The 18,766-nt window shown below is 40.8% G+C and overlaps 1 protein-coding gene across 3 annotated transcripts in view; it reads right to left on the bottom strand.

The window, feature by feature from the left end:
* Window positions 1–18,766, bottom strand: part of LOC131033450 (probable aspartyl aminopeptidase) — a 199,789-nt gene that overhangs the window by 73,051 nt on the left and 107,972 nt on the right. For all 3 annotated transcript variants that reach the window (XM_057964677.1, XM_057964676.1, XM_057964675.2), the window contains 2 exons: window positions 10,288–10,425; window positions 9,676–9,831 (listed from right to left, as the gene is read on the bottom strand). In XM_057964677.1, the coding sequence (XP_057820660.1) occupies window positions 9,676–9,831; window positions 10,288–10,425 (294 nt within the window). The remainder of the gene's footprint in view (window positions 1–9,675; window positions 9,832–10,287; window positions 10,426–18,766) is intronic.

Genomic DNA, 18,766 nt, shown 5'->3' with positions numbered 1-18,766 from the left:
ACTCGTCATAGGAAAGCAGCAGTGACAGAGAGGCTGGCAAACGGGTGCAAGCGCTCCAGAAAGACATGGAGCGAATGAGGAGAGAATTCAAAACAATGAGAAGCACCGGTCGGACCAAAGGGGACATATGGTGCACTGAGTGCAAAGAGGAGGGGCACACAAATGGTACTTGCTCGAATAAGGCATTCTGTGAGATTTGCCAAGTGATGGGACACTCCACCAAGGAGTGCCCATACAACATGAAAACCCTGAATACGCAAATGAACCAAGTGTTGTTCACGGAGCAGGCCACAACGTCTGCACCAACGAGTACGGGCCAACAAGCGAACAACAATGCAACCTCGGGAGGCTACCGAGATAACTGATGGGGAGGACGAAACAACAATAACAACACAAGGAGCTGGATCCAATACGACTCCAAAGGTCGACCGATGGTACAATGTAGAGCGTGCAGCCAGTGGGGGCACTTCGCCCAAGACTGCCCGAAGGGAGAGGCCACACAATATTTGTACAAATGGTGCGGACCGGGAAACCACGAAGACGCCACCTGCCCGAAGTCTGGCATCAACTTGCTCAATGTCGAGGAAACCAAAGAAGAGGAAGTGCTGGCCGTAACCCACGCCCAAGCCAGACACGCAATGTGCCTAGACCCGAAGATGGAGAAGCGAAGGGCACGGGAAGCACGGGAAGAAATTGAGAAAGAGATACGAGAAAGGGTGAAGGCGAAGGGTACGACGAGTACTTCCAGCCGACTGGAGGCGGAGGATGCTATACTAAATCAAATTTTAAAATTAAAACTGGAGGTGCCTATGAAGGTACACGACCGCCTCCAGACGATGCCTCAATTACGAACGGTGTTGCTGAATAATTTCTCCCCACCACGCACCAATACCAACCACTGCACAGATGTTCCTGGGGGGTCTGCAATAGACCCCATGCTGCTGGTAGTTAACACTGGAAGGAACCCGACCATTGTGGAGATGGGTATCCTTGGCACCATTCTAACCGATACCATCGTCGATGGTGGAGTGAATGTTCTTCCAGAAGAAACCTAGCAGAAGCTGGGGAAGCCGACGCTATGGCCATCTACATTCAATCTGCTCGGAGCAGATCAGCATGGAATCAAACCCATCGGGACACTGATGGGCCAACAAGTTACCATCGGGACACAACCCTTCATACTGGACTTCGTGGTAATCCCACTAAAGAAAAAAAGGTATGATGCGATCTTAGGGAGAGGGTGGCTAGTGGCAGCCAAGGCCACCCACAACTGGAAGAAGAACACTCTGTCTATGGAGAATGGAGGAAGGAAGTTTATCATAGACCTCGAGACACAGTTGGTTAGTGAGGAACTGGCATTATCTTCCGAATCGGAGGGTGAAGGAGAAGGCAACCTGAGGAATGAAGGACGGGGCTGCAGGGAGCCCAACGACGAAGGGATTCGCAAACTAGGAGAGTGCTCCGAGGATGAGATAGGGTCATTGAACGGGCTCTTCCATTGGCAGATGGAGGATTATGAAATGTTCCAAAGCTACAAGCTCGAAGTAGAGGAACCAGAGCAAGTAACAGAGGAGGTGTACCTGCCAGAATACATAGAATATTGGAAGGGAGACGCCCCTAACCTCGGTGACGTAAATAATCCGAAGATCAATTGTGTCGGCAACGATTGGAACCCTGTGTGGAAGGCCGCAACTTTCAAAATCTTTATTATTCTTCTTCTTCTTATGTACGGGAAGGAGACCGTGGTCCCTATAGAATTTGTGGTTCCAGGTCTTCGGATGGCCATTGAAAATAGACTTACCACCAACGGATCCAAATTGAAACCCTACCACGCGAAGCGCGCAGGGGACCCGAGAGGCCGGAGGGGGACCCGAGAGGATGGAAGGGGATTCAAGAGGCCGAGCAGGCGACTTGAGAGGCACAGGACCAACGCGGGAGACTCTTGGGCAAGGAAAACCGAGAAGGATGAAGGGCGATCCCAGCGATAGGGGACCCGAGCCGACGACTCTCTAGACAACTAAATTAGGAAATTACGAGAAAAAAAAAACCGTATGGCCGTATGGGTCCGTACGGCAGTTGACCGTACGGCTGAAAATAAATAAATAAATAATTGTACGGTTCGTACGACAACCGTACGATATTTTTTTTTAAGAAAAGGCGCATGACAGTGGGACCACCGTGCAGTGGACCACCGACGACGGAACCACCATGCGGTTGACCACCGACGGTGGAACCATCGTGCGATGGATACCACCGTGGGTGGGCACCCGCAAACACAAAACGCACAACGCGCACAAGAAGTGAACCCCGCACCACGCAGCCCACGCAAGGAAAAGGAAGGAGAAGGAAACCCCGCACCACGCCAAACAAAAAATGGACGAAGAGAAAAAAAAGGGGACCGCCACGCACAACAACATAGCCATACACGCAGCCCCCGCACAAACAAACACATAGCCATATGGTGGAGGGGTGTTGACCACATGGGAAGGTGGCCGTATGATTGGAGGTGTCAGTGCTATTGTTGACCGTACGAGGAGAGGTTGTAGGGCCGAGGTGCCATCGGGGACATTACAGGAAAAAAAAAACGACGACCAGATTGAAAAATTATTCGATGACATCTGGAGCCAGGACGCTGAAAATATTAGAGTGGAGAAGAAGGGTTTTGACATCATAAAATATCATAGAAATGATGCACGCCATGGACTTCCGTATTGTGAGAAGGAAGCCTGAAGCTAAGCATTGGTGAGGGGAGACATTGCAAGTCCACGTAGTTGTATGACAACAAAGAGTTATTCAATTCAGTTAGCAACCTTTGGGGAGTGTGATAGAGGATTTGAGGTGTCTCCTAGCCTTTGTGCCAAAGGGTTGTGGCCACCTCCAAGTAGGAATGGTACGCTTGAGGAACTTGGAGTATGTCTCGATTGGACGTGAGGTTGCCTTGGTGGATGCAGAGAGGGCTCGAGAGGAGTTGACCACCAGGTTGGAGGCAGTACTAGCGTGAGACATAGCTCAACGTACCCAGGAGTTGGATGCCGAGAGGGCAGCGCGGGTGGCTATCGAGGACAAATTGGCTAGGGAAGACAGTATCATTTGAGTAGCAGTTGGTGGAGGCTGAAACCGAAAAGCAAGTTTTGCAAACAAGTTTGGTTTAGGCATAGGAGGACTGTGATGTCAAAGGAAGCAATAATGGTGGAATCCGCACTTGAGCATCGGATGGTAGCAGAAAAGGGTTTTTAGGCGAGGACACAGCCAGTGTATAAGTTCTGGGCTCGATTGGCGTCAGTAGTTCCTGCCATTCATCTCTATTTTGTATTAAGTCATCCGAAGTCGACTTCTTTTCTTGGGGGGGATGATGTTGCCGAGAATAATGATTATGTTATGTTGTCATATTATGTTTATGTTGTCGTCGGTAATAATGAGTTATGGCGGTCAGTTAGTTAGTCGTCCCGAAGGGCAGTTGGACGCGACGGTTGGTCGCACCCCTTCGGGTATTATATATTGCGTACCTTTCCTTCGTAGTGGCATCATAATAGTCGTATCAGATGTAATGTTATAAGCACTTGATGTTCATGGACTGTGGAATTAATACAGAGACTGGTTATTTAATATATGTGCATTATGTTCTGTGCATTTACTTTCTACATTTAATCGTTTACCGTACGTGGCAAACACCCCCCAAAGCCCCAAAGTTTGGCATAAACTTGAAAATAAGCCACAGATGCCGAACTTCACATCCAAGTAAATCACTAGGTATATAACACCCCATTTTCGGCGACAGAGCAAAAAATCGCAGGGTATAAAAGTTTGCCAGAATCCTCATAGACGCCGAACTTCTGCATAGGAGGTTGAATGTGAAGAAATGTTAAAGCTTGCGCACAGACGTTAAATCGCCGAAGTTCACCATAGGAAAATCGCGAAGTTTGAAGGGTTTGCAGAAGAAGATCGCAAAGTATATAAACCTTGCAAAGAGGCCACAACCCCCCGTCTTTGCATCCAAGACTAAAACCACAAAGTGTAAGAGTTTGCAAAGGTAGCAAAATCACCTAGGTTCCCAGCAGAAATTCCAATCGCGGAGTATATAAGTTCACAAAGAAGATTAAAACCCCACCTTCGGCGTAGAATAAGATAAATTTTTCAGTATTTGAAGGATTTGAAAATCGTAGGAGAGGAGGAAGTGTCCAACTGTTAAAATTTCAAAATCACAGAAACCCTTCCAATCGCGAGGTAAATTTCAAACTTAGGAAAACGTCATTCTTCTTAGGAATCGCGAGCTGTTTCCCAAAAACGCAAGGCATAGGAAGGGGCATTTTAAAATTTCAAAGGAAACCAATCCTGCAGGCCGGATTTGTGCGGATTGACACCATATTTTGCCAGGTAAGCTTTCTTTGTCTCCCTTGGAATCATCTAAAATGCATGCAGGATTGGTTAGATGTGTTTTTGCAAAATTGATTAAATCATTAAATCCCGTAGACCGCATCTCTTCCCGTTTGAAAGGCATCAGGCAAAGCAGTTAAAATCAGAGTCTGTCCAAAAGTTAACCAAGAGTGCAATTTTCAAACAGGGAATTTTGAACCTCGTCCATTTTTGAAAATTGATCTTAAAGACTAAGTGCAAATTTAGCGATCATTAAACGCCTAAGTTCTTGAACCGCAGCCAAATAGTAAATTTTTTAATCAAAGAGCTCAATAATATTTCATGTCTGAATTAATCAAGCTCTTTTGCTGAAGTATCATGCTTTCTTCAAATTCGGTTTTCCATTGATCCTTATGTGCTAATGTATCCCTTTTATCTAACCTGTTTTGCTTCCTTCATCTCATCTCGTAATCCGCGTCCGGTTGTGCAGGATAGATGCCTAAATCTGCGATAGAGTCCTCAAAGACACCTGGTGCAGCCAAAACGTCCTGAGCTTCTAAATCAGACATCCCTCACAAAGGCGAGAAGATGAAATACCAGTACCAGAGAGGAGGACTGAGGGAGTCAAAGGTCTAGAGCATATGTGAAAATGTAGGCGATACTGACCTAGGCCACATTGACATTCAGGACTTTGGAGACAGGGTATTTTCCCCTAACGCCTATGGCAGGCCTAAGTGGATGATGGAAAGTGGTATCGCCCAGGCAACGGGATTTCCTCCATCAGTGTAGAATTATGAGATGGTAGTTGAGGCTGCCCGACATTATCAGCCAAATACCAGATGAGTGGTTCTTGAGAATATGGTCCTCGCTGAATTCACTCCTGAGGCCATTGGCCACGCATTCAACATCCCCTTCCCGGATAACCCCATATTAACAACCATAGATGAAGCGCAAGTGGCATATGATATGAACCCTACTAAATGCATGACATTGATAAACAAGGAGTGGTACAAGGAGAGAAGGCCTCCGAGTATTAGAATGCGAAAAAGACCCCCAGAAGTGACTTTCACAATGAGCATGGAGATATGGTCACCTTGCTCAGCCGGGTTATGGGACTCCCCCAATCTAACTTTTTTGAAGAGTGGATGTTCTATTTTACAGAGCAGGTCTTCGCCGGGAAATCCAAGTTCGACTAGGCCCAGATTATCAGTGACAATATCCATACCCAATTGGTTGAGCTTGAAGAGAAAAAGCACTTCACCATGACCTCTTACCTAGTTTATATGTTCACCCAACACCAGCCACTGCCAGGGTTGATCAAGAAGAGTGAAATTGGGAACGGGCCCAATCAGGTAAAGGTGTATGACTGCTATCTGCAACTACATTATCATGACATAGCTCAGAGGGAAAAGAACAACCCTGCTTATGCTATTGGTCAGTATGAGCATATCAATGACACCTTCACAATGCGCCTAGTCAGGCTGATGCAGGGGGGATTACAAATAAGGCTCTCAGAGCAAGCTACCATTTTGGTACAAAGGTACGACGCTTGGTTTATTCAGTTCCCTAGGTTCTCCTATATCCGGATAGTTGGCTTTGAAGGAGCTCCGTTCCGACTTCCACGCTATCCAATAGACAAAGTAATCCTTCTGGAAGTTGCAAGGCAAGCACGTCCGGCGAACAGTTTACTCAGAGACAAGAAGCAGTCCGGATTCACCTTCCCTATGATTTTGGGTAACCTTGATGTCCATTTAAAGAATCCAGCACATGCCGACGAGTCACTTGTTGAATTGGCCTCTTATGGCCTATAGGAACATTTCCCGAGGAAATGTTTTGATCATGACAATTTGGCAAAGAGAGACTACGATAAGCGTTACAAAGAAAAGGAATCAATTGAAGACTATTGGAAAAATTGTTTTGATGGCTATGAGGTCCGACGGTGTGAATATTCAAGGTTAAGTGTGCAGCAAATGCGACTTTATGAATACCGTCGAGTCCCAGATCAGGTAACAGATTCTGGAAATTGCTTACAAGTTCGGGAGTTTGAGGCAGTAAGGCATCTCTTGGCGGGCATCGATTGGTCACAGGATCCAATCATTGATTTTGAGGCAGTTATGGCAGCCCCAGGAAGGTACACCGATCATTGGCTACACCAGGAGATTGAGCAGCTAACTCATGAAGGAGTCCAGTTCACCTACCATATGATGGGTAGTCTTGATTCGCAGTCCTCTGAAGATGAGGGAACCTCAACTGCGCCAAAGGAAGAGGTTGAGAGGCCCAAGAAAAGGAAGAAAGCCAAAGCTAGCAGAGGGGCTCGAACGTCTAAAAGGACAAGAAGGGAGAAGATCCCTATTAGAAGACCAAAAGTCACTTCATCATCAAAGGACCCCAGTTCCGATGATGATGTGGTTGAACTTGATTATATACCTGCTCTGCCTTCCCAGAGCGATGTTGATGCATTCGAAGCTAATAATCCTCCGGCACAAGACAAGCTAAATACAGAGGTGAGGATCATTGACTCTGGCGAACCTGAAAAATCAAGTTGAGCAAGGAGAAATTCCGTCCAATCAAGGGGCTGATGTACATGAACTCACCCAAGGGAGTCGGCACGAGTTGCAACTGCATAGTACCGGCAAAGATGACACCACCGTTGAAGGAGAACAAAAGGCCGATGAGACCCACGAGCCTGATAGAACTGAGGAACAACCATCACATGGGGATACCAAACAGTTGTTCAATGAGGTAGGGGAGAACTCAGTTGTAAGCAAAGGACTGGACACTTCCTCCACTCCTATAACAGATCAGTTACAGATATGCAATGAACCAGCTGAAAGCATTAAAGAGAAGAGTGGGAATTTTAGCATAGCATCCGGGCAAACCATACCTCAAGACTGGTTAGTTGCTCGTGCATAGCGGAAGGAAGCCACCAAGCCACCTATCGACTTGGAGGACATTTTCTCTCGCATAGGGGAAACAAATTCCAAAGGGAAGAAAAAGCCTATGACCTACTCCCGAATAACCAAGGATGAGCAAAGGAACCACACCATCCATATCGCCACCCTGCCTATCGATAAGCCAGCAGATCAAATTGCACTGGCCGATTATAGCATTACGACCGTCCCAATAGGACGAGCCACAAAAGAGCAAGAAAGGGAGGAGTTCAAGGACTCCGTGCAGAACATGCTCAGGCAACTCGACGAGAAAACTGCTGAGAGAAACATGTATCGAGTTCGTGCCGAGCAGGCCGAGGGATACGTTGATCACTTGCTGAGACCATTGCATAATGCCCCCGAATCCAATGTTCCCCCATCAGCATTGGCGCAAAGGACAACAACAGAGTTTGAAGGAGTACGCGATACCGCCAAGGCTGTCAAGGAATGGATTCGAAGCATTAAAGAAAGGGGAGAGCTAATCATTGAAGATGTAAAGGAAATGGCCCACCACCGAAAGACCATTTTGGTCAAATTATTCGAGGTAAAGAAGGAATGCCTCAGGGCTCATGAGGTCGCTACTACAACTCTTCCCCTCATGAGGGCTCTTTTCTGAACCCAAGCACAGATTCCTACATTGTCCGCCATCCTGGATCCCTATAACACCAGCACTTTAAAAGAATGGTACTGGACCATCACCATGAAGAGCGAAACAAAAGATACCATTAACAAAGAGCAAGAGACATGCGAGAAAATTTTGAGGGACATGAGAGACCTTGGTGGAAGGATCCTCCGATCAATGATTCTGGGCTGGAAAAATAGTTTGTCCGATGACGTAATGCAGTCGGACTGGGAGGATTGATTGAGAATGGATAAGATCGCCTACTCCACGGAGGATCTGGATTTTGCCAGTAAATTGCATTTAGATATTGTGTTTTGAGGCTCATCGGTCCGACTGGAATGATGGTTTAAAGCATGTAGATCATCATTTAGAGGGCATGCAATATAAGATACGTCATCCTCCTATGCCTCAGTTCATGGTGTTGTTCCAGCTGTGTATCAAGTTTCAAGAGTATGTTCGTGCAAATTGTGCGGCAGGTCGAGACCTCTGGAAAGACTATTTGAGTGCCGAGGATGAATTTCTGGAAAAAGGATCTGCAGCTGAAAAGGAGAAAGTGCCTTCATAAACTGCATATTTATTTTAAAAATCTAATAAGGCATTTTTGGCCATAAAGTTCATGTTTAACTGCCAAGTCAGCTATAAATTTGGAGCTCCGTGCATGCGCACTTTTTGAGCTATTGTTGGTAGTTATTAATTACCTTTTTTAGGTAGTTATTGTTCCTCCTTGGGTGGTTGTTGATATTTACCTCCTATTTATGGGCATGGGTACTATTTTGTACAGATGAATCTGGGCCACTTGTTTTGTTTAAATCTTGGCCATTCATCTAATTCTGAAACTCTATTTAAAGGGACTGATTTTCCCTTATTTTTTTAAGAAGTTTAAGATTGTTGCTGAAGCTCTGGCGAAATTTATGCAGGATTAATGGAAATTAAAGTTGTTTCATTTCTTTGTGAGTGCATGGTCTCGTTCTTCACCATTTAATTATTCTGTTATGTCTTTTATTTTCAGATAGCATTTTTAGGATAAACAGATAGAAGCCTTGGTGTTCATACCATTAAGGACTGGCTGATTGTCACTCCCCCTGCATGGTTAGTCTGAACCCATTTATATGCTCGGTTCGGTTGTTAAACATCAAGTGAATGAATGTCAAAATTCTGCATTTATGTTTAGTAGCATGAAAATTTAGTTCCCTTTGAAGATTGCACTAGATTTTTTACAGCATTGTGCCTTTTTAGCTGATAATGTTAAATCTGGTTTTTTGAAGGTTTCTGTCTGTTATCTTAATTAATTAATCAGATTTTCTCTATCTCTTTTCCCCTTTCCTTTTTCTCCTTTTTTTACCAAGAAGAAACCATACAGTCAAGCTGAGATAGTATCAATCCAACTGAAATCGACTGATATAGGACTATTAAACTTTAGGGAACTCACTCGAAAGTCGTTCATCTAACCTTAAGTCCCCTTTGTGTTTCCAGCAAAACACATCAAACCACTAAGTTATCTTGCAGTCAAGACCTGACAACCGAAACATTGAGGTAATCCCCATTGATCAATTAAAAACAGCACTAGGGATTTCTTTATCTCAAGAGAGGATAGGATTCTTAGTATTCTATTCTGCATTGGCCGAATGGAACCGTAGTGATGCGATTTTAGACATGTCAACAATACTCTTGCTTTCAAATCAAGTCAAAGAAATAACCATGAAAAATAAAGAATATGACAATATCATAATTAAAAAATGTGTGATTGTGTCCAAGAAAATAGGGGCTCACCTTGAGAGAACAAAATGACATGCATAGATTGTCAAGACGGCCTGAAAATATAAACTCCTTTTCAACACCAGCAAACACGCTTGGTTGTATGTCACATAGTTGCAATTCAAAATCACAAATTTCCTCTGGTTTGCAACTAAGCTCACTGGCCAGTAACTGCACAAAGAAAGCCATGATCCTAAGATTGCTAAATGATGATATTTATTGTAACTTGACTAAACTACTCCAATAGAATCAAATTATTAAAGTATGGCAATAATCTTAACATCTGAATCCCAAAAATTGATGTTTTTAAAGAACATAAACATAATAATAATTGTCAATTGCAAGGAAAAAACACTTATTATGAATTGCACCTTATAAGCAAGTTAGCAAAAGATGATATAAAAATTATGCAGAAAACCCATGCTGAATTGCTTTGTAAAATATGTGGTGAATTGTGACCGCCAAAAAGAAACCGAATGTAAATAATACATGTAGCTGTATAGAAAATTCATATCCATGGTGAAATATTTCATTGCAAAAGAATTATGTTATGTAAAAAAAACTCATCCATGTCTATATTCCTCCAAGAAAAATTTGAGAATTTTATTGGATAGTTGTTTGCAATACCTCTAGTAAAAGCAGATGATGCTTCTTATTTTCTGAATCTCCACCTTCTGCAGCCTTTTGATCTTTCTCTGAGTTTTGGTCACAATTTGTTTTTGACATGCATTTGTCCTTTTTATATCCTTGCCTATCAACTTCAGCCTATAAAGAATCAATTATTATTTAATATTTATGAATTCACTCAGAATAAAACACTTTTTCACAATATCAGATAAGCTTGTCATATTTGTACATGCATCATTGCTAATGAAATAATAGTCTCATTATTAAAGAAAAATGCTAATAGTTTGTTTCTAGGATGATCTCATATTAAAGGTAATGCCAAAGAAGCAATAAAGAAAAACTTTCACATAAATAACATATAATTTCTAATTATTTTAATAGAAACAACCAATATTTTGCTTTACAATATCTACGAGTGTAATGTTCCCCTTTTTTCTAAATGAAGCTACCATAATAATTATTTTTAGCTAAAAGTCAAGCTCTTGGGAAAGCATACAATTCAAGGTTGTGATGGATATGATGTTGATGCCCATCATTTGCATGTGGCGCTTGCTGATGGTGGGAGAGGATCAATATAATAGCTTTAGTAGTGGAGGTGGGAGATGAGATGGCAGATTACCAAGGCATTCTAATTATCGAGTTATTAACACCAAATTACCTATCTCAACATTGAAAGGAAGTAAGGAATAACACGTCCAAATGCTGAATCTAACAGAAGAGTGAATGCAAAAATCTCGTACAAACCCTTTAATTATTATAGATTAGATAAAAACACACAAACTCAAATTTAAACAAATAAACTCATAACACCAGATAAACTTGGGAAAACACTTTTGGGAAAAAACCTACACTCCAAAAGGCAGACTCAATTGTATTATCAGCAACAACCAACAGTTACAATACAATGCAAAGAGAAAATGCTCTTCAAGAGTGGCTACAACAACAGAGAATTCTGGAGCAATTCCGATAGCGTAACTATGTCTTAGAAAATAATCAACCTATCTCATAATATAAACTAAGGCATCAACATATATATAAATCTAAACACAAAGAGGTAGGCACTCATGGTTTACGAAACCATCTTCAATGCCTAAGAGATAAGTTGCATCATAAACAACATCTTGCTAATCCCAAGACATGTAGCACATAGCAACTTCCAAAGCAACAACCTCTATCTCATCTAGAATGGTCAACTTGCCAAATACAATGTATCTACAACATAAAAATTACCATGAACACGAATAGGTGCCTTCCTGTCTCACACCACTTGTAAAAAGTGAACTCCACCATAAATACTAGCTGCCAAAAAATAACTCTCCATAAGTCTTCCACGAAACTAGTAACCATCATAGTCATGATGGAAATTTGTCATAGTCCCAACATAAAAATCTATGACACTAGTCCCCTAAACTTTTAGGATTTCCCAAGTGGGTGAAAAATAAAATAAATAATTAAATAAACATGTTTGGAAGGTTGAGACACCTTAATCCCAACATTCTCCCCCTTGTTGAAGACCTGTCAAAAGTCAAAACTATTAAAATACTTTTCATTGATGTCAAATGATTACAAGCTGCACAAAGAATTTACAAAAGACTTCTTGTATCAAATGCACAAAAAATAAGTTTCAGAAAATAACGAGTTTCAGACCTTAATGAAGAAAAGAAGATCGTTGCTCTTAGTCTTTTATTTGTTTGTATCTTCTTGATTTGAAACAATTAAAGACTATTGTTTTTGTTTGAAGAAGGTGCGATGATTTTATAACAAGGTAGATTGCTGATAAGTAAGTAAGCCATGATGAAGAGAAGTTTGAGTGGCAGTTGGCAGTTGGAAATTGGTTATAACTACTTAGTGGCAGTTGGAAATTGAAGATTGATTATAACTACTTGAAACTTCTTAAACCATATACAGGTAGCCAACACCTGAGGCATTTTATATATATTCTTTTCATTCAAATAGAGAGTTAGATATGTGTAGTGTATGTTGATGTACATATCAATAAAAAGGGTGTTGTGATAAATATATTTTTAATATTGTTGTGGGAAAGAATGCCTACTTTGTAAAGAGAAGAATCATAATGATGCCATGGACTAGAATGTGATGTCCCCATAATAGTGATTGATATCTGAATATACTTATGTATCAGTTATTTAATTACAATTGCATAGCACCGGCAGAGATGACACCACCATCGAGGGAGAGCACAAGGAAGATAAGACCCAGGAGCCCAATAGAATTGAAGAGCAACCATCACAAGGGGATACCCGACAGTTGTTCAGTGAGGTAGGGGAGAACTCAGCCGTAAGTAAGGGGTTGGATACTGCATCTGTTCCTTCTATGACAGATCAATTGCAAATAGGTAGTGAGCCAGCTAAAACCTCTAAGGAGCAAAGTGGGAATTTGACCATAACATCTAGGCAGACCATCCCTCAAGATTGGCTAGTTGCTAGAGCACAGCGAAAAGTGGCCATCAAGCCACCTATCAACTTGGAGGATATCTTCTCTCGTATTGGAGAGATAAAATCCAAAGGCAAGAAGAAGCCTAAGACCTAGTCCCGGATCACCAAGGATGAGCAGAGAAACCGCACCATCCATATCGCTACTCCACCTGTCGATAAGCCAGCAGATCAAATTGCATTTGCTGATTATAGCATTTCAACCATCCCGATAGAGCGAGCCACCAAGGAGAAAGAAAGGGAGCAGTTCAAGGATTCCGTACAGAATATGCTCAAACAACTCGACAAAATGACTACTGAAAGAAACATGTACCGAGTTCATGCTAAGCAAGATGAGGGATATATTGATCACCTGCTAAAACCATTGAAACATGCCCCTGAATCCCATGTTCCCCCATTGGCATTGGCACAAAGGACTACAACAGAGTTTGAAGGAGTATGCGATACCGCCAAAGCTGTCAAGGAATGGATTCGGGACATCAAAGAAAAAGGCGAGAGGATCATTGAAGATGTAAAGGAAATGGCCCACCAACGAGAGACCATTCTTGTCAATTTGTTTGAGGTAAAGAGGGAGTGTTTCAAGATCCATGAGATGGTCGGTACAATTCTTCCCCTCATGAGGGCTCTTTTCTGGACCCACACATAGATTCCCACATTGTCCACTATCCTGGATCCTTATGACATCGGCATTTTTTAAGAATGGTACTGGACTGCCAACATGAAGAGTGACACAAAAGATACCATTAATAAAGAGCAGGAGGAATGCGAGGAAATTTTGAAAAACATGAGGGATCTTGGTGGAAAGATCCTCAAATCAATGGTCTTTGGCTAGAAGAATAGTTTATCCGATAAGAAGGTACAACCCGACTGGGAGGATAGGCTGAGAATTGATAAGGTCGCATACTCCATGGAGGACCTAGAATTTGCCAGTGGATTGCATACGGACATTTTATGTTTTGAGGCTCATCGGTCCGACTAGAAGGATGGGTTAAAGCATGTGGACCACCACTTGGAGGGTATGCAATATAAAATACGCCATCCTCCTATGCCTCCAAGCGCGGTGTTGTTCCAGCTATGCATCAGATTTCAAGAATATGTTCGAGCAGAACGTGCAGTAGGTTGGGACCTCTGGAAGGAGTATTTGCACAGCGAGGACGAATTTTTGGAAAAAAGGGTCTACAGCAGAAAAGGAGAAAGTGCTTTCATAAAGTGCAAGTTTCTTTTAAAAATCTTAAAAAGCACTTTTTAGGCATAAAGTTCATTTCTAACTGCCAAAACAGTTGTAAATCTTGAGCTCCGTGCATGTGCACTTTTTGGAGCAGCTTTGGGGTAGTTATTAATTACCTTTTGGGTAGTTATTGTTTCTCTTTTTGTTGTTGCTGATATTTTTGCCTCCCATTTATGGGTATGGGCAATTTTGATATAGGATGAATCTGGTCCACTTATTTAAGGTTAAATCTTGGCCATTCATCCATTTTTGGAATTCTATATAAAGGAATTAGTTCCTCTTTATAAGGGAGAAAAAACAAAGATTGTTGCAAAAACTCTGGCAAAATACATACAGGATTTAATGGAAGTTAAAGCTGTGTTTGTTCTACTGTGAGTGCATGGTCCTCTTCTCCATTTATTTCATATTTCTGCAACTGTATTTAATTTCAGACAGTTATTTAGGCATATATTTGATGGAAAATCTTAGGTCATACCATAGGAAATAGTTGATTATTGTTTCCTCTGCATGGTTAGTCTAAACCCCTTTTGTGTTAAGTTCGGTTATTAAATTTGGATGAATAGGTGTAAGAGTCTATCATTCGTATCTAATAGCTTGAAAATTTGAAATCCTTAGATGATTGCACTGGTTTTTACCTAGTTGTGCTAATTGGCTGGCAAAGTAATTTCTAGTTATTTTAAGATTTCTGTCTATATGTTGAATATGTTGTCTTAGTTAGAATTAGTTAGTTGTTCTTACTCACTCTTTATCCCTCTCTCCTTTTTCCTTTTTCGTTAAAGAAACCCTCCAGTCAAGCTGAAATAGCATCAATCAAAGGCAAAATCAGATGATATAGGACTGTTAAACTTTAGGGAACCCATTCGAAACCAATTCTATCTAACCATTAGTCCCCTTTGTGTTTCCAGCAAAACACATCAAACTACTAAGCTATCCTGTAGTCAAGACCTGACAACCAAAACATTGAGGTAATCCCCATTGATCAAATTCACACAGCATTAGGGATTTCCTTATCTCAAGAGAGGATAGGATTCTTAGCATTTCTATTCTGCATTGGCCGGATGAAGTCATAATTTCGCGACTTTAGATGCGTCAACAGGTCTTCATCTAATAAGGCACCTTTGTTTGATGGCACCAATTATGGGTTTTGGAGCATTAAAATGAAAAGTTATATTTTTTCCTTAGGTTTTGATGTTTGGATGGTGGTAGAACTCCCTTTAACCGATCCTGCAAAGAAAAGGGATTATGAAAACAATTCCAAAGCTAAAAATGCTATTTTATGTTGTTTATCTAACATTGAGTTTGTCAAGGTTATGCATCATAAAACAGCCAAGGAGATTTGGGATAAGTTGAAGAGCATTTATGAAGGAGATGACAAAGTGAAACAAGCCAAACTACAACCCTACAAGATTTAATTTGAGAGTTTAACGATTGAAGACGATGAACAGATCGCAAAGTATCTGTTAAGAGTGGACAAGATAGTGAATGCTATTAAAGGCCTTGGAGAAAAAGTGGAAGACAAAGTAGTTGTGCAAAAGGCATTAAGGTCATTACCCTCAAGGTATAATGCTAAGATTTCTACTTTAGAAGAAGATAGGGATCTTAAAACAATTACTGTTGATGATTTACATGAAATACTAACTGCTTATGAGATGAGAACTGTTGATGAAGAAACTACCAAAAGGGAAATTGCATTCAAAGCAACAAGGAAGGCAAAAAAAGAAAGTTCAAAGTTAGGTAGTGATGTCAATGAAGAGATTGCAGAACTTGTAAAGAAACTTAAAAAGGGTTTTAGAAAGTACAAAGGGAAACTACTCCTCAAGTGTTTCAATTGTGAGAAAGCTAGACGCTTTGCTGCTAAGTGTCCCTATACCAAAGATGATCAAGACAATGAGGAAGATTTCAAGAAGAAGAATAAAGGCAAAATCTGTTGGATTATTTGTCATTGATGTCGAAGGCTGAATTGTGTTTATCTATATATATTGGTTGATCACCCTGTGTGCCTAGTTGGTTAAGCAGCTTGAGCTATGTGGTTGTGTTCTTTAGCTACTTAGGTGCTTGTTGGAGCTGTGTGTATGTGTGTCTACTTTAGCTAAGTTGTGTGTATGCCTACTTGTCGCTTATGTCAGTTGCTCATGCAATGTCAGCCTTGACTGTTCAAAGAATTGATTTTTTTATTTTTGATTGACATTCTTTATTGATGTGTGTTTGACGAAAAATTTAAAACATTTGACGCGAACCTACGGAATGCATTGAATTAAATATTCCAGCCTACCATTATATTTTCTGATTTTGTGCTCCTGATAGGGAAGTCATGGGAGTTTAAATTTCCTGGAGGCATCATTTGACTGAGTTCCTATTATTTTGGCATGTTCATGGAATCTTTCTTAGCAAAATGGAATATAAAGATTTCTGGAGACATATTAAGTTTCTTTTGGGAATTTCAATGTTTTTTTTTTAAATACATGAACTCGGTGTTTGCAGAGGCAATTTTTTTTTTTAAGAGTCGAAATTCATTTTAAAAAGATGCCTTTCTTTGTTGCGACAGTGATGGCTCTGCAAGCAATCGTTTTTCTTTTGATTCTCATTACTACCTTGATCATGGCTTTAATATCAGGCTCAAGTGGTCAAATTAATGTTGAAACGGATGGAGGTTGATTTTTATTAAAAATTGAACTCGGATAAATTCAATTTTTCTAGTGTTGAAGGCGAAGTAAGTATGTGCCTCCATTTGGCTTTGAAGTTTCTTTTTCTAATAAAGTCATATGAGGCAATTAATATGCAAGGAATTAAATATGTGTGTTATGGTGGCAATGAATTCTATGATAGCAGGTCGATAATACTTTTCGCGATAGAGATTTCAAATTTCTTGGGTGTGTTGAGTGTGATGAACATAGTGCAATTTTGAAAAGAAAATTAGACTCAAAAATTTTGTGGTGGTGTATCGTATTTTGACTGTGAGCATTGTTTACTGTAGATGCTAATGTCGAAGTGTAGAAGAGTTGTGAAATTTCTCCCTTGAGCCGTTTTGATGCAAAGTGCTGCCTTTGTGGATATTGAAGTATCAAAAATGAAAGTTCTTTTGGTGTAAAGACGTGATGGAGATCTTCTTGGATGCAGTGTTCTTTCCATGAGAAAGTGGTTGTGATAGTTCGAGTGTTGTAGCTGCCACAGTCTAAAAATAAATTTGTGCCTCTTTCGACTTATCTTTCGCTATTCTTAAAATCGGTTTTGAAAAGACAAAGGGAATAACTTTTGATGTTTTAAAAATATGTGGTCGGGTGCTTAAAGGATAACTATGAACACTGTGAAAGTTGTGATCTAAGTTATGTTCTCCTGATTGCCGATATATTTTATGTGTATGAGATTCAGTTTCAAAACAAAGATTCTCTTTGAGTTTGTGCTCTTTGTTTGTTGTTTCAGTGTGTGAAGTTGGTGCTGATTGAAAGGGTTGGTGCCTTTTGTGAGTTGAAGCTCACTCATGTATTGTTGGGTTGGTACCCATTTTGAAGTTTAAATAAGAGTTCGATTTGCCATGGTTTTTCACTCATAAGCGTTTTCCACAAGAAACTTTGATGTCTGGCCTTCATTGTTGTTAAATGTGTTAATTTTAAGCAATCAGATGTTAATCTTAAATAATCAGGTTGTAATAGAATAGTAACAGCAATAAAAACACAAAACAAGACACATCAATACCCTAGGAAAACCTCCCTCTTGGAGGTGAAAAACCCAGCCACAAAGTACGTCATGTATTATCTCAAATGTAGGCAATTACAAGGCAAGTGTGCTTATCTCAAATTGTTGTTCAACCAGTAAGATAGCAGATCTGAATTCCTGTTTATATGATAATGGAGATTGCAGCCCTTATCATCAGCATCAAATTCGCTCAAGGCAAGTCTTCATTAGCTTCGCAAGATCTTGATAGCATCACCTAACAGCCAGCCTTCACACAATGGATGAGGAGCAAGTTCGCACAAGAGAGAGAGAGAGATTGCCAAATGTTGGAGAGCAGATTACATGTGTTGGCATCCTTAAGAATGATTCGCCTTGTATATTAATTGATTCATTATGTTGTGCAAATGCCTTGCTTATATACTTGACTTGTGGTGTCAAGTCTCAAGTCGGCCTACCTTGTTAATTTAATAATAATATTATGTATATCGTCCAAATAGGTCTTGACCTATTAAGACGTTATTGCTTGATTGCCTTTACCACACGCTACATGAGTTTGGGCCCAGCCCAATTACATAATCGCTCAAAATACATATTGGGCCTACTCTATCTACAAGTTACATTCAATATAGGACCACAAGTTACATCGCCCAATGAGGGTCAGACCAAATTACAAGTTACATTTATAGGGCCTGTCCTATCCACAAGTTACATTATATATAGGTCTTGCCCAAGCAAGACATAATTACAAGTTACATGTATTTGGGCCCAGCCCTAAGTTTGATTTACATAATAGATAATACATGTGTATTTTAATTGCCATTGACAACATTAAAATACAATAGATAGGTATCCGAGCTAGCTACTATTTCAACACTCCCTCTTAGCTAGGGAGGATAGCTGCCACTTGTCATGATCCATTCATGACCTTCATCTTGCATTGCCCACAAGGATGCATGCATAAGCTCCATAGAGTATACTTGCAATAAAACACATAAATATCATGAACTCATTTCATGATGTCCATCTGGCATTGCCCGTAGAGGATGGATCCACCTTGCATTGCCCGCAGAAGGTGGAAGAGGTCTTACACCTCAACCTTCTCACAGAGAAGGATACACTATCACCT

This window comes from Cryptomeria japonica, chromosome 4 (genome assembly GCF_030272615.1).
Source record: "Cryptomeria japonica chromosome 4, Sugi_1.0, whole genome shotgun sequence".
NCBI lineage: Eukaryota > Viridiplantae > Streptophyta > Pinopsida > Cupressales > Cupressaceae > Cryptomeria > Cryptomeria japonica.
This window is presented reverse-complemented; position numbering and strand designations above follow the sequence as displayed.